We start from the raw sequence: 17,937 nt of genomic DNA, 5'->3' as shown, positions 1-17,937 counted from the left end.
ACCAGAGAAATTAAATCACCTAACCAATGTAATTAATTTGCAAATATTGAGATACTTTGTTTGAATGTTTATTCCAAGATTGTGCGTCACAAGAAGATGCCAATAATCGTCCGTGTTCATCAGGAGACATTACATTACACATTCTTCCGTACATTCTTTCGTCAGAGTTATAGTACGGTTCATACAAGAGCTATATTAAAAACGAAGCTCTTGTCAAGTTTAAAGTTGATACAATAAATGCAGCTTGTGTTTATCTATTATTTGATCATACAATGAAAACTCTAGAGGGAAACCCATCATTCCAAACAGCACTGCAAAAAACATCAAGATTAAACAGATAACCAGAGTGAATCACACAAGCCAACAAACATTAACAATAATTATGATTTCCTTTTGACTGGAAAACATTATAAGCAAGCATTTAGGCCTGTTTTATCAGTTTTCGCATAAAGTTTGCTTCATATTCATAAAAATCTCATTTGAATAAAAAATGTCAAGTGTGAGTTAGCGCTTTATTATTGGCCCTTTTAGTTGTTGCTGGTGTGTTTTCCAGAGTGAATGCAACAGAAAAATATGTCATAATTTGCTGCTTATTAAGAGGACCTTTTTGGCGCGCAAAATAAATAAATCCACGTGTCGACTCGTTAGGCAAAATTTCCTGTGCAATTTAAATTAAACATATTAAACACTTTACGTGAATCTAACTAAATTTCATGTTACGAAACTGACATATAGTAGGTCTAACCAATTAGAGAAGATCCGTAATTTCTTGATAGCTTTGCTCCATGTTCATACGCATCGAAAACACTGGTTTAGATAATAAAATAATTATTCATCCAATTTACGATTGCTTATATGCGATATCAATCTTAAACATAGTGTAGTGTTTTAACATTAGATCTGGGTTAAGAAAAAGAAAATAGCAAGAGGACAACACACATGGGGAGCCATATGTGGAAATAGCAATGCTCCTAGTTAAATATATCAAAGACATAATGCAACATATCCTATAACCAGAGTTTTGTATCTTTTCAATCTTTTCTGACTGTAAGTATAAACACGTTTTATGGCCTTCCGTTAATAAATCAGACAATATCAGTAATTTGTTTGTGTAAAAGTGGAGACGTCCCAACGTCTATCCAAAGTTTACAGAAATGGAGGCATTAATATGTCAAAAGTGAGATACTGAGCTAAAACAAATCTTCGGATATTTGTAACGAACTTGTTCTTCATTTAATTAATGGTTGCATTATAATCTAAGAGATCGTAGGCTATTGTTAGGAGTAAATGCGAATGTCCACGTGCAGACCCGTTTCCAACCAATTCCTTCCTTCTTCTCATGAAGGATAACGTGTGGCATTGGGAAGAGAGGTGCAGAAAAACACGATATATGTATATCATAGACGATAGTTGATCACTGTAAACCTTTAGGAATTCACCATCATTTAATATTTGTGCGCATTTAGATATTAAAAACCTCGGTTACAATCGTGTTATCAGTAATTAATAGATAACACAAATGCATTAGTTAGTAAGTACTTAAATGTTTTTCACTCACAATTTATGTATGCTATAAATGTTTATGTATTGATTTTAGATACGAGGGCCACTTTAAAACTATACTTTTCGCAATTCAAAGCTGCACTCTCAAAGATTAAACGTTTTACAACTTTTTTTATTTTTTTGGCTATCTTACGATAATGCGTCAAATCATGATTATTATTCATGTATAAAGATGATAAATACTGGATTTTACACAATGACTGTGTCAAAATATCAACTAACAGGAGCGACACAAGTAGATGCCAAAATCGTCCAATTGTAGTTAAACAGGGAGAATAAAGCAACGCATACTTTCGTACATCTTTTGTCAGAGTTATGAAACGCGCTATACATTAACTGTAATTAAAAAGGAGGTTGTGCTAAGGTTAAAGTTGATAATTTTATATTTAATGCGGCACTGACAAAACTAAGCCATGACAATATCTCATCTTTTTCAAATCGAGCAAAGCATTGTTGAAGTGAAATATCCTTGCCAAGAAATCAACATGAAATTTAGATTCAATGAAAACATAAACTGTTTAATGCGAAACGCACAGGACCAGCTTTGCGTACAGAGATGCTTAGTCATGTTCAGGAATTGGCGAGTACTTTGGCCGATTTATCAGTGACTACGACCTAGTGGTTGGCGGATTTCGGATCAGGGGTTACGTAATTAGATCCCCGTCGGGTTCTTTGATGAGATAACACTAGTTAATACCCAAGAATGGTTAATTGTTCTAAGTCATATGTAAATAGCAGATTTTAAAACCCTTACTCTAACATTAAGATCCATACGGTGTATATTAAATGTTCAAAGGTGCAACGCAAAGTTAATCTTACCTTCAACTTAATTTTTAGACTATCTGCGCATGCGCTCAGGTAGTCTTAAGACCACAAACTCAAAAGAACTACTTCTATTCATGTCGTTTTAACCCATTTTTTGTCTCAATGCGCTCTATGTTTAGCAGAATGACGTCGAAACCATACAAATAGATTGGTCGTGTTGCAGTCCGAGTATGAGTTTTTGCTTGTTCGGCAATTTCCGCGCTGTAATTATGTATCCCGGCGTTTGATTTTTAGCAGAATATAACTATTTTTAGATCGTTGTATTTATCAGATTAATGAGGGTCAAGATAATGGAGGCTCTGGTAGGAAGATAACACACAGTACTGATATTCACTCTAGTTTAGCCCGTGATGTTTCAGAAATTATTACCGACCGCAAGTGTCCCATCGCCTGCAGGATTTGTTATTTAAACCTGACGTGACCTTGAAACACGCTTATTTGAAATGATGATTTTTTATTTGACTTTTATGAGATAAGAAACAAATATAATTATTGTCGTAGTGTTAAAATAGTTGTATCCCAGGTTTCGCACTACTAATGCTTCAAATACAATACATTGTAATTTACCTGCTACACAATAACAAGATACTATTCATTCTATGATTTTAGGCGTTTATATTTCTAATGAGATGTTTTCATTTTTTGCATAAAAGCTTCTTCCGGTATATTATTGGCATAGTTTTAGACATAAGGCTTTCAATTTATATAAGCACACATGCCCTGATACGACAGCGAGTCGTGCATACGTTTGGTGAAGCAAAGTAATTCGGATTAAACCTGTTTAAACTCCAAAGAGTACGAAGCATTCATAACAGTACTAGTACTATTTCTACACAGTTATACATACTTACATAAAACATTAATAACATTAAATTTATCAATAAACTTAAAAAAGCACAATCATATTCTCATTTATTAAAATAGACTAGGTCCGATAATCCAAAAATAGTTTCAACTACATTAACTGACCTATATTCTAAACATAGTTTCAACATACATTAACTGACCACATGTTTGTCCTCACCGCGGGAAAACGACAAAATCTGATAAGCTCTGCATTTTAAAGGGTATTATTGCTAAAGTTGCTCGTAAAAATAAAATCATTTTCCTTAAAGAATTAAAACGTGTAAGTTCTTAAAATTTGTCTAACGTATGCTATCTAATCAAAGCACAAAAAAAATGATTAAAAAGATCAGTTACTGTAACTTCAAATACATGGGGATACGTCGACTGAATTGATATAAAGATGTGCATTTTGAATGGAATTATTGCTGAAGTTGTTTGTAACCACTTAAAGTGTGCAGACATGTGAAAATAGGACAGTTATCGTCCAAAAGACGTAACGGTGGTAAAAGCGTACACTCGGTACTAGTTTAAACGTAGAACTGTTGTATCCCAATTATTATGCCTTACGTCGAGCAGGGTAAAGATCCGAAAAGTAATTTCGAAAATAGTTTAGGTTTCGCAACCGACTTCCCCGTATCTAACTCAGTTTCTTTAAATCTTCTAATATATGGGTTTGGCTGAAAACTCTAAATATCGCATGTCAAATTTGACATTTTAAAAGCATTTATATTTCGGCGGAGTCAAGTCATAGAGAAGCCATTCGGCGCAGGCAGACCCTGATTAACTCTAATAAACCTGCATGACTCTCTGTCACAAGAATAATCACCCGATTTAATTACACATGTCAAGACAATCGCACCTTTTAAAACATGACGTTTTTGGCACAGGTACGATTTTTCAAAACTCAGGGAAGACTTATGAACGTTATGGTGCTATCGCAATGGTTCTGTTATGTTTTACAGACAACAAATGCCCAAATTATTGTTTCTCATAAATTGATGTTACTCGTTTGAGTACATGTATTTGTTTTGATACAAAGTTTACGAATATGACACGAATCCTGTTGAGGATAGGTGGTTTTTATTGCCGATATTCATTAACAGTTGTATACTTAAAACATTTATTGCATACAATTATCAATACAGTTTTATAAAACCGTCAATATGACACATACCATTATTTATTTTTAAGCGCTTTTAAAACTGTTATCAATCCATATATGTCTTTTAACAATCTATTGATATGTGTATCTCTTTTCAATTCATTTCTTTTTAACGTGAAGTCCGTAAATAAAGCTTTTAAAATTCAATAAATTTGTGTATCTCTTGAGCAATAAAACTGTGTAATGATTTATTACTCGTTAATTACGCAAAATGAATGCGATCAGCTATAAATACTAACTATGTTTTCTAATTAAATATACACTATGTATTCTCACCTTCAAACTTAATTGTAAGTACTGTACAAGAAACGTATCATTCTGTATTTAATGTAAAAGCATACGCAATTTACAAATGGTAGTACACTATATCATAAGTAACAAACAACTCTAAATGTTATATTACTATTGTATAGAGCATAGAGTGTTCACTGTATGTTATTATCTCACTATACACATAACTTGTCTTATCTTATTATTTATTTAATTATTTGTGCTATTTTAACACTCTTTATTGTGTTATCATATCTTTGTATATACATAAAACTAGTAAATCAAGTCACGACAAATATCTTATTGATTTTTGTGCATCGCGAGCTTGTTCGCTTTTAAATTAGGTTTTCACATAGCGAAACCTGGTTGTAAGAATGGCGCAAACAACGGCTTTGTTCGGATGGGCAGAGTCAAACTGACTTATGATACTGAATAACTTGTGTATGGGTTGAGATAGTCTTTCCAAACTTTGTATATATATTTCTTAGATACCTTTCACGGGATTGCGTTTGTGGTCCCTAAGCTCAAGGTCAACGTCAATGCTACTAAAGTAGAAAACGGTTCAAATTGAATAATTTGAGTGAGGGTTGACGTATTGTGACCAGCCAAACTTGGTATGTAGGATGGGTTTATGGAGAGAGAACTTTCGTGGAATTATGTTTGGGGCGCCTAGGGTCAAAGTCAAGGTCAACGTTACTAAAATAGATAAACAGTTGGGAGTGGAAATCGTTAGTTCTGGTTGACATATTGTGACTAAACTTTGTAACTAGGAACATTTAATGTTTATATATTGTGGTCTACAAAGACGAAATTAGCAAGATTAAAGTGACACTATTACTCAAAATCAATGCATACATACACATTTTGCAACATACATTTTGTGTAAAAAAAAAGGTTTTTTGTTTATTTTTCATATTTTCCACTTTCACTAGTTTTCCTGCGTTTAGATATATGCAAACAATAACAAACATGTGTTAATATGTATATTAGGCAATTATCAATCGAGTCCCTGGTCACCCATATTTTATTCTCTAAGATTGACTAGTTTGAACTCCAATTTCGGCGTAATGATAACATTTACTAAACAAGCATATACTTTCATTTATCATAAACAAATTATTTTTTCCCTCTGCTTGCAAGATTCCAAGAGTAGAGCAACAAAATTATAAGTATAATATTGCATACAAAATGCTCGTTAATCTTTAAATATTTGCTGATTTAGCAAGATTTATGAGAAAATAAATGTTTGAGATAAAGTTATTTCTTTGAGGTATAGATTTGACATTTGGATACCAGAGAAACTCATTCACCTAACCAATGTCATTAATTTGCAAATATTGAGATACTTTGTTCGAATATTTATTGCAAGATTGTACTCTTCTTGATCCTTCTCTTCTACCTTTCCAATATACCACCTGCCTTCGTATACTGCAGCAACATAATCCTCTATGTCATACATCTTGCTTTCTTGTGTATTCTACTTGTAATCTACATTCGATGGTGTCTTTTCCGGCTCTTTGTCTGATGCTTTTTTATTATTTCTGTGTTCTATCTTTTCTGCTGCCTTTGTGACTCTGGTACCTGCGACAACCCAGGTGTCACATATCTGTCCTGACAAGCACACATTGCAATAACAGCTCACTTCTCGGGTTTTAATCTTCGATTCACCTAGCCCAATTATAGCATGAATCTTCATAGTGCCCTTTATAGGTTTAATTGGCCTTTTCTCTATTTTCTTTTGAACTTCTTCACATTTCTTGGTCAAAACAAATCTGAAGTTGACATTAACCATGCTCGACTGTATAGCCCATCTGTAGAAGCCCTCTGCGTCCTGTATGACTACCTTTCCGCTTCTCATTGCTCCGTCTGCAAGTATTTTACATGTTCCGCCTAAACCGTCACACGGTCCCCTGCCATGGCCGGCTTCAAAGTAGTTCCATCGTGATTTGATACCATATACCGCCTGATGATTTGCGACCATATCAAATATATGTTTGTTTCTGTATTGGCTTATGGGCGAATCGCTCCAGTAGTGAATTTTGGTCAGATTGACGTTTTAAGGAGCAGCACAAGTTCATCACCATTTTACGTGGAAAATGTGATGTTTCTTGATACTTTTATATAGAATGCCACCATACATCGTGTAACATTTCTGAGGGTTTTAGGTATTTCTGAGGTACTCTTCGTTTTTTAAACACATTTGATATTATGCCAAAGAACTCTAAAATTAAACATACGACCTATTTCTGTTTGTCAGGCTTCATAAGCTTTACAAATTTAAAAACATTTTTGCACCTTTCAGCATTTTGATTCATTTGAAGTGGGTTATTTTAAAAAGAACTCAAGTCTTACCCTGCCGGTCCCCAGCTCGGTCCAAGGGGAGGGCGCTTGCAATTGATCACGTTAGTGTATTAAATTGCTATAGATACATACATACAAATTATGACGACTATAAAAATAAATGCTCGACCCTTTTCTGCTTGTCGCGGTTCATAACTCTTGCACTTCTAAAACCATTGATGCATTTTTCAGGATTCAGGATTTTGATACATTCGAAATGGGTTAGCTATATAAAGAGAAAAACGCAAATCTGCAACAAAATGTCTGCCGATCCTCATGCCAAAAAGGGGGAGGGCGGTGGCAAATTATCATGTAAGTATATGCTGTACACTGTTATAGAAACGTACTTGGAAATACGTATAATAGTCAACCGTATATACAATACCAGTTTGTCTCTAATTGACGTTTTCTGTGGCCCGTCAATTTTTTTTTTACTAAACATATTCAATCTTACATGAAAAAAACGATAACAAAACTAGTAATAGATGATACATTAGAAGACTGGATTTGAAATGTATTGTTCGCCTCTACTGATAATGTTTTATATCAAAATTCGTCTTTATTAATATATACATAATTAACCAAAAATTAGGCCTTAGGGTAAAACGGCCATGACGAGAGCATTAAAATCCTACGCGAGAGACATGAGGTTTCTTGTGGCTAAATGTTGAATGCCGTCATCCATTGTATAATATAATATAGCGTTATGTAGCCATTTTAAGGGTTATCTGTATTTTAAGGTTTTCTTCGTTTTATATTTGAAATTATTCCAAAACACTTGCAATTCTAAACTTAAAATGTGTCTTATTTATGCTTGAAGCGCCCCATTATTATCATCACCAGTTTAAAACCATGAATGCACTTTTCAGCATTACGGAAGCATTTAAAGTTGATATACCACAAACACCACCGTAACCCTGCCAGACAAACTATGACGGTCCCAGTAAAAGGTGAAAGTAGTTGCGATTTATCATACAAGTATTTGAAATTGTTATAGATATATAAACATTTTATTTAAACAACAAAAACAACGTTTTAATTTATTCAGTTATATTTCTCTTATTTGTGCATTATTTGTATCATAGTTTATCGTTTGGTTTATTGGCTTAGTGATGTATTTGGATTCAAATACAGTATGATACATATAAGTTGGGCGTACTTCATTATGAGTTTAATTTATCTTTACATTTGGAAAATAGAGACCATGAGAACCACCAGCATTCGGTTTAAATTCAAAAGGATGGGTCTTGAGTGCACGTTTAAAAAAACAACATTACGACGTGCAACTGTTGGATTATTCATACCGACAATTGTACAGTTACTCCTTTTACTCTTCTTGACTATATCGTGGAGAATCCATATGGAGCCGCCGCCATTGGAGAGCAGCATGCACTGTGTGCCATGCGATGACATAAAACAAACGTGTCCGTACACTGACACAGAACACGTCATTGATGCATGGAGACAAATATATAACGATTCGGTATGCTGTGGTCCAATCCGCCAAATTATGGAGCTCTGCATTAAAAACGTAATGAACATTTTTCATGGTTTTGCCTTTAAAAAGAAGTTAATTAGTTGATATGCATGTTGTTACTATAACTATCAACCAAACTTTCTAAAGCCAGTAATATAAGTTGTACACAATTCAAAATGGATTCATGATTTTATTTCTCAGTAGATGACAAAGCACTTCGAAACCAGCCAATCATTTCCATTACTTTTTTAATTTCTCAAAATAAAACATCGATTTATTTTTATATCTGTTGTGAGAAGTTAGAGATGCTTACAAACATTTTATACTAATGCAACATTCCTTTTCGTGGTTTTGCCTTTAGAAAATAAGATTGACAAGAAATGTTCGCTGTGCATATGTCTAAATGGTGTTTATAATGTTTGCTTTTTTTCTCAGGAGATGACAAAACAATACCTCGAAAACAGACAAGCAAATACGAGTTAGTTATGCATTGACGTTTAGAGTTCGTATGAGAATCTAACTAAAATGATAAATGAGAACAATTAAGAAGATTTAAAAAAATGTAGTTGGCATTCCATTTGTATGTTATGTTTGAATACGTTCATTTTAATTATTTGAATTTCAAATGTACTGCATATATAGCAAACCTTATCAATTTTATTAAAACATAACATTTGCATGCACCAACTTTAAATTTCAAATATATATGTTATTTTTAATAAAAATCAAGGAAAGGTAAGCAAAATTAATTGTTTTATTAATACCTTAATACAGGTCAATCTGTCGGAGAATCGGTTATCACCGACTGTGAGTTGCAGGGGATCAAAACGCCTACAGCCAAGCTGGTTGGAGTGGTAGATAGCGTACCAAGTGATATAGTCCAAGGTAATCATAACACCGTCAACAACGTTTGAGTGAGATTCTAATTCCGATATTATAATTAAATTATCATATGATGTGATTTCAAAAAAAATAATGGAGACAGCATAATGAAAGATATAATAATTTTATGTATTAATTAAAAAGAATGTACATAGCCGTATTAGAACTTGTATCCTATTGATTGTGGTTGCCGAGAAAGTACAGCTTCTGACCTGTGTGTTATATTGCATGTATTTATGTTCAATATCCAATATCTCAAAAAGACCCTGGGTAGAGAAAGTTATTGTTCTGAAAAATTTGCATATGTAACTGTTTAAATAAATCGGACATACAACTACAGAGTTGTTACGGATCCGCGGTCTACTGATACACATTTGACTGTTAATCCAGATGTTGCAATTTCGATTTCCCTACTTTCAACTACCAAAAACTCTTTAAAATGATAATTGGTGTGTTAACGTGTGTTATATATATATATATATGTTTCACCGAGTTTGATTGCGTTTAAACATAAAATTAATAGAATTCGTTAAAAACATGCACTGTAATAATCATAAATTACTAAGGTCAAGTCATTGTTTTTTGTTCAAATTAAATGTGTTCTTTACACGTTTTTGTGTATGGCATACAACGACTAAAACACTTTGGTGTATTGTGTTATACAATTTAAACAATCAACTTATATGTATACTCAACTACATTAAAAGTATTAATTAAAACACTTATAGACGTCAAACGAACACGTCTACGATATTCTCAAAATGAGAGAGCATATGTTTTTTATTATAATTTCAAGAATACAAAATTAGCACATATGATTTATGTGCAATTTGATCCGAATGTAAATTTTGAATGTCCTTTCTGTGAAGAAAGTGCCCTCTTCGTAGCCCTTTCCGCTGAGCAATTGTTTTTCAAACTCAATTAAACATGTATTATAATAATCAAAATGTACGAAAGTACTCAAACTATGCATCTTAAGTATACTATCAATATTATATAAAACTCGTGAGCAATGTTTTAATTTAATGTACAGTTTGCATGATCTATGCGGAAGCATGCATCCACTTTGCGGAAAGAGTCATTTCATTTAGGGTACTATAAAAAAGCAGTTTATTTGTTGTAGTCATACACTGAGATGATTGCATGAAATGATTTAATACGACGTCGATTCCATCTAAATTAGCAATTATTCTTAATACCCCCACCCCCGTCAAAATTAATTCCTGTTACGTCATATAGTACCGGTAGATGCCGGTGAAAAAAAGTGAAAAAAGGGGATGAGTGAATTAATTATTAGCGATAATTTTGAGCGTTGGATTCTCTTCAAAATTATATAAAAAAAAAATTTTTACGTAGTTTTAGGTTTTCCTTTGTCATTCGTAAACATTTACCAATTATTTCAGAACAAATTACTTGCAGAATGCAATTAGCTCTATAAGGCCAGTATGGCCAATTGACATAGGCGTTACAGAGGCAGTAGGACACTAAATTTGTAAGGTTTAGGCTTTGTCCGATCATCACATAAAAGGACATCCTCCCATTAAGTACGAAAAGATAAACATATTGCTGGTGCCCCTAAAACACAGTCTATGGGACATCAGACGGAAGAACTGTGTGACAGTGATGTACGCTGGTGTACGTTCTATAACCAGAGTAGCCTTAACCAGCGTTGCATCCTCTGTGCACTTTACCAACAACCTTTCAAGATATTTCAATATTCTATACACGCGCACGCACGCACGCACGCACACACGCACACACGCACACACACACACACACACACACACACAACGACAGATATATTTAAGCATTATGCTTTGTGTAACTTTAATACAATATATTAATGCCAGATTTCTTATTATATTGTCTTTAAAGGTCATTCAAAACTTCGATGGAACAAAAACAGCCGCACATTTACCGAAAACAAATGCATTCATCTCGACCTTGAGGGAGAAATCTTCATCAAAAGACCAGGCTACTACATAGTATCTTCAACGCTACATGTTAATGCCACAGGAACGAACAATACAACAGCAACATTCAGTCACAGCCTTAATCTGCTGTCCCACAAATTTGGAACAACTGGTGTGCTTATGCAACGCCAAAAATCTATAAAAGAATCCGACAATGATATTTTTACAAGTTTTATATCCGCGGTTTTTAAGCTCTATTTGTACGATAGGATATCTGTATCTGCCAGCGATCCAAACTTTTTAGCTCATAACGATTCTAATGACCATTTCATGGCATACTACACGTACGACATGTCTTAAATTCGAGTTCCTGCTCATATAGAAACCCATCCGTTCCACTTGTCCATAGCAAAATAGTTTGTATCGGACAGCACGGATTATATTTTGTCTGTCTATAAACACTCCAACGTTTAATTTACAATTGCATTTGACAATGACCCATCCATTCAATAATAGTTTTCAATCTTCGCTTTATCAAAAAGACATATATATCCAAGAGTTGCTCATTGTATATGACACTGATGCATTCATTTACTATTTTTGTGTATTCTTCGCTATATCATTTAGACAGCTCAAATGTTGTTGTTTTCCATTGGATTTGACACTGACGCATTGATTTATTAGTATGGTGTATTCTCCGCTATATTTATTTATATTATTTAAACAGCTCCAATGTTGTTGTTTGTATTGTGTTTGATACTGACCGATTCATTTTATAATAAGAAAAAAAAACATGTGCTTGTGTAAACACAATGTAATTTTGTGATGTTTTAATGCAAAAAAAAACATTTGCATTGTATGTGTTGTAACTTTTGAATCACGGATCATATTAACCTGTTGTGTAATAAATTGATACTGAATATAAGTTTTTCTCCTTCGCCTTCTTTGTTACGAAAGTGGTTATCCTAACGAGTATTAGTACTAAAACTTTGACAATTAATTTACTTCAAATAAAAATCATGTAAAAGCTCTCATGAAGCCCCAGCGAGTCACTAAAGAATCCATCCCTTTTGGAGTTAACTTTGAGGTCCTTGCAACCTCAGAGGTTTTATTGGGCAAGAGGTGTTGAAACTTTGATGCACATGAAAACAGCATCAAAACAAGAGATGTTTGTCAAACATAATGCCCAACTCCACCCTGAAGAAAACATGTCAGGAATATTTTGACCGAATGCATGCTGATTTATCATTTCACAGTCGAAGCCTATGTGTATTCGAGTTTGTATATCGAGGATAGAAGTTACAGTTGAGATGATGACTGATATTTGCATGTATTCATCTGGCAGCAGGGTCTCTGTTATTGTCAAAGTGACCTCCAAGTCCAGTTTGATGAGTCCAGGCATTTCGAGTTATCACTCGGACAAGTGTTTCGCGTTCACATTCACTGTGCCCTTAACCTTGGACCCGGTGACCCCATACTCCATCTTCTGTCCATGTCAAGTTTGACGTGTTACATCAAGAGTTCCTACATTCATATAAAGAGCAATAATTTAATGAGCCCATGTATGAATTGCTAAAATAGTATACAAGTGTATCTGGTAGGTTATTTTTGCAAAACAAAAAGCGGGTCTTTCTTTTTGGGTAACAAATTGTCATTTCTTTAAATACTAACATGTCTTGCAGCTCATGTCTGAATTAGAATTATGTTTACGCACGCTAATTCTGATTCTGCATCGAACAAAAAAACTGCATAAACCTTCTACCTCAGACATAAAAGGTGTTTAAACATACAAATATTGGCCATATGGTGCTCATGTTAAGTGCACAAGCTGTCGAAAAGAAAAAAGCTGCAAGAACTCAAAATATTATCCTCCAAAAACACCAAAATACTTTCACCACCCGCCATTTTGTTCCGCATCTAATATTTCCCTCACTTAAATTTCCACATTTTTTTTTACGTTGGACCCCCTAAAAACACTCTTTTGATTTTGAGAAACACCTAACAATGAGAAGATATTTGCACGCACAACTTAGATTTCACAATTGAAACGCAGTCGTTCCCACAAAGTTTCGTATCCATTTCCAGGAACAAACTAGTTGCAATACCACTTTGTTGTAGAAAATGTATTTCATGTAATGTATAAGAAGATTAATTTTTCATTAAATGCGTACCTTGATGCAAATGGAATCAACTATGAAACTATTAGCAATAATACAATATAAACTACAGGAACAATTCCAGTATTTACAAGTTTAAATATTAACCCTGTTCAGACGCACGAATTGAGGGTACAAACGACACTGAACGAGGGACACAGACGTACACACAGCACAACAGACCACATACGCATCAAAATAGCTTATAAATAAATTATGGCTAACCGCCTTGGAATGGTAAGTGAAACTTGAGTTTACTGGAACACGAGTCTACTTGTTTACGTGCGCATAATCTCATACTTCAACTATTAAATATCAATTATTACAAATTAAAAATATAAGAATCATCAGACACATAAGACTTATACTAATTGCTAACGGTGAACTGTTGTTATTGGTATTTTAATACGATTTCTATAATCAACCGTTGCAATATTAGTTTTGAAACAGCACTTTGATGCTATTTCGGTTTAAGGTTCATTCAAGGACCAAGTTTAAATAAAGATGTTTGGATACATTTTTGCAACAACTAAAATATTTAATAAAAAACAAATACAAAAAGTAACAACATAATTGTATTAAATAGATGCGACATGATAGTATTAGCATCAATTTCAGATTTTGACAATGAGGTGGAAATAATTTACTTGCATAATATTTACAAAGAATGGACAATTCAAAACGATATCCAGGTCACTGTGTAGAACAATGTTAAAAGATTGGTGCATTCTGGCTTTTGAAAAAGGGCCTTCCACATCGCAACAATTTGTTTAAATGTTTGACCAAGATTAATGCATTTTCTCTTAAGGGCCTGCCACATCGCAACAATTGGTTTCAAAGATTGACCAAACGATAAAACTTGTCAATTTTCATTTTTGTTTTGGTTTTGAGTTTCAATATTTAGCATGCATTACACATAACACTCAGTTTTAAAAAAGATATTTGCATTTTTGTTCTCAGAAAGTGGTTCTATTTCACTTGTTTTCATTATCTTATTTAATATCTTACATAGTTGAAAACATGTTACCAAGAAACTGCAACATATCGTTCATTGGGTATTCAGTGTGACATTTTGACACAAATACATGTCTTTACAATATTGTTATTACACCAAAACATGTTGCCAAGGACGTTTGTTTCACATAAAGTTACTCAAAACTAAATAAGACCTGTACATTTAAAAAAAATAATATTTGGCCTTACCTACCCACTTTTTTCATTGTGGAAGGTCCTTCAGAAATACTGGGGAATGTGTTTATTTTATCAACACTTAGGAATGTTTAGAACACACCTGGCATATTATATCATTACGCTCTACAGTATATCTTAAAAATAGTCAACCTTTATACGTGTAAGGGGAAATAACTGCGATTATTGGATTAAGTGTAATATGTTGACTGTCAGCCATTGACACTTTTGTTGTCTGCTGCTTTCCCAATAATTTCTTTCTAGCCAAATCAACCAAGTTCTTAGCGGTCACACCCGGCTAAAAGATCACTGGTCAAAACTGACAACAGTTTCAGTGCATGCCAAGTTCCAGAAACCGTAGATCACCTCATTTTCTACTGTTAAATGTACGACGAAGCTATTAGCGGACTGGAAGAAAGAACACAAATATTATACAGACATTGTATAACTTATACAGCATGTATTCATCTGGCAGCAGGGGTTACTAGCGGGCAAAATAGAAGAAATAGCGAAAGAAAAACTGATGGACTCATTGAGCTTATATCTGTCGGAAACAAACAGGCTATAAATATTTTTTTAGAAAACACACAACTTTCCATAATTCGTAACAAAAGTAACAAGAGTTCAAGTAGAATAAGGCACATAGATGATATCGGAAAAATATTCGATAAAGTACAGCGAGACCAAAGGCGACGACGACGCCATAATCCGATATACAACAACACCAAATCTGTTTTCTATACTTTCTTCTTTTAATAACTTGCTGATGACATAATGAATGACATTCATACACTCGAAAAGGGAAGCAGCGATTTGAAAATTGTATGGATAATGATGATTTATTGACATTTGCATGTTCTCATCGGGAAGTTAAATTAGATGTATTTTCCGGATGACGATTTCGGATAAAAAATATGTACATATGTTAAAAAAACACAGATCACAGGGCGAGTGGTTACGTAACACCCCTACAGACAACCTTCCCCTCACTCCCATATCAATAACAACCCCACACCCTGCCTCGTTGTTACAGACCACTTATTAATTTCCCTAAACACTCGAGAGTAATAAACAAAAAACACTGCTTGTTGGATTTTTACGAACACTACAACCACAGACACCAGATTGTATCATTCAAATACACATTTATTCACCTTTTCACTTGTCACATAAATATTTTGTTAAAGTAAAGATTCCAATCGTGTGGTTTCTATAACTCTAGAAGATATTTAGCTTGCAAGTATGTGGTAATGTTGTTGTGGAATTATGATAAATTGTTGTTATGGTACCAGCAGTATGTGATAAGACCTAAAACCACAGTTGCTAAGAAATACCCCCATTATAGCTTAGTGGTAAGCTTAGTAGCCTAGAGGTAAGGTATCCCCTTTTGTAGCAATAATGGGCATTTAGGGATCTTTTTTATACTTTGGACATTTTATGTTTCCCTGTAATGTGACGCTGCCATAATGCCCAATTCTCATATGTAAATCTCATGCCAAAAGATCATTGCTATTATTTAAGCTTAAATTATTCCATTTCACAATCAGTAATAACTTATTTTCAAATACACATCAACCTGAACTATATTAACGATGCCGTGATGGTCAATGAGAGAGACTCATGCATGGAACACTTCACAGTAAACCCTGGACCTGATTTATACAGTATTACAACAGGTGAGGTCATATCTGCTATTGGGTTTGGGTTGACCCTAGATAGATGCTGTGATGGTCCGTGTGAGAGACTCATGGAATAATTTACAGGAAACCCTAGACCTGATTTATATAGTCTGACAACAGGTGAGGTCATATTTTCTATGCGGTTTGGTTTGAGAAGCGAACGCTAGATGCTGTGATGGTCCATAAGAAAGATTACTGAAATCGACACAAAAAACACTTCACTTGATTGATTTAGTTTTACATCAGGTGAGTTAACATTTTTCTAGGGGGGGAAGGTGCAGAAGGGAACACCTGGTACGGTGATGGTCAATAAGGATCATTGAACAAGTCAAAGGGAGCTCCATTCCTGATTGATTGTAAGTCATACCACAGGTGAAATAAATAAATATTTGATCTCTTTTGTTCCACACGGTACGAGGTGTCCTTCTACCATTGAGTCTGTCCAAAACAGGTTCATGTAAATGTACAGAAAAATCCCAAAATGCATCATGGACAGATTTTATATCATCATTTGTCATAACATTCATTGGCGTAAGGATACATATAAAAAGTAACATTATGTTAAAGAATGTTCCATGTTTATACTGTGTACTGGAAGACTGTTTGAGTATAGTTCAATCCAGTTTGAGATGGATTTAAGCAGGGTACAACGCAACATAATCTGTAAAAAGGGTCCGTGCAACAACACCGTCAGGTAAATGTTGAATCCAATATGTGGCGACAAACCCAACCCGATTGAATATGCTGCATGTTTATGATGTGTTATCCAGTGTCACGTGCAAACTGGTAATACTTTGATTAAAATTATATTGGTTGATCATTTTTCAGGTGGAACGATTTTTTTAACTATGTGGCAAATTCATATCAATAACATTTGCGCAGTCCCACTTCAGGAGACCCCTACACGAACGAAAAAGTATGGCTGGGATTGTCAACATGTCTACGATATTTTAATATTCTAAAGCCCTGAAAAGGTTATGTTTTTTTACGAACATGAGTCAAGCAACAAAAATGTAATAGTCCTGTCGCTGAGTGTTAATAAATCTAATTTTACATCAAGTCCGAAAACGGGGATGGACTTCACAGTCAGAATTCCCAAAACTTTAATGACTAACCTTAATTAACTAGTGCCTTTCAAACATTTAACAGGTGTGTTTTATCACTAAACACTTCAAAATTTACATCTGCTAATATTTGCTTAGCTTATTTTACATTCATCGACATGCATAACTTGAATTCAATTAATGCTTAAGTAGAACAGTATATGATAACGCATGCTTGTTCTTTGAAAATACATCGATGGCCCTTGGAAAATGCAAACACACGATCGTAACATTTGGCATGATTTAGTAAATGTATTACGGAAGCCTTCCACTGCCATTTTCAATAATAGCTTATAATTGAATATAAGAACATTTTTTTATTTTATTCTTAGATATTATATGTCACAACATGCGACTTATAATAAACAAAGCAGGAAATCATGCTCATCGGGAAGAAAAACTAGGAGAAAAAAGCGGTCAAATATATTGCGATCTTTCACTTAAACACAATTTCCCTTTTATAGAACAGAACAGAAAGATGATTTATTTGTATTTAACATATTGTATCTCACCCATACAAATAATCTATATGT

The 17,937-nt window shown here is 34.0% G+C and overlaps 1 protein-coding gene across 1 annotated transcript; it reads left to right on the top strand.

Annotated features, from left to right (window-relative positions):
• Positions 1-7,266: 7,266 nt before the first annotated feature.
• Positions 7,267-11,739, top strand: LOC128214718 (uncharacterized). Its single transcript, XM_052921344.1, has 3 exons — positions 7,267-7,318; positions 9,258-9,368; positions 11,241-11,739. The coding sequence occupies exons 1-3, from the start codon at positions 7,267-7,269 to the stop codon at positions 11,636-11,638; spliced, it is 561 nt and encodes a 186-aa protein (XP_052777304.1). The 3' UTR covers positions 11,639-11,739.
• Positions 11,740-17,937: the final 6,198 nt, after the last annotated feature.

This window comes from Mya arenaria, chromosome 2 (assembly GCF_026914265.1).
Source record: "Mya arenaria isolate MELC-2E11 chromosome 2, ASM2691426v1".
Classification (NCBI taxonomy): Eukaryota; Metazoa; Mollusca; class Bivalvia; order Myida; family Myidae; genus Mya; species Mya arenaria.
This window is presented reverse-complemented; position numbering and strand designations above follow the sequence as displayed.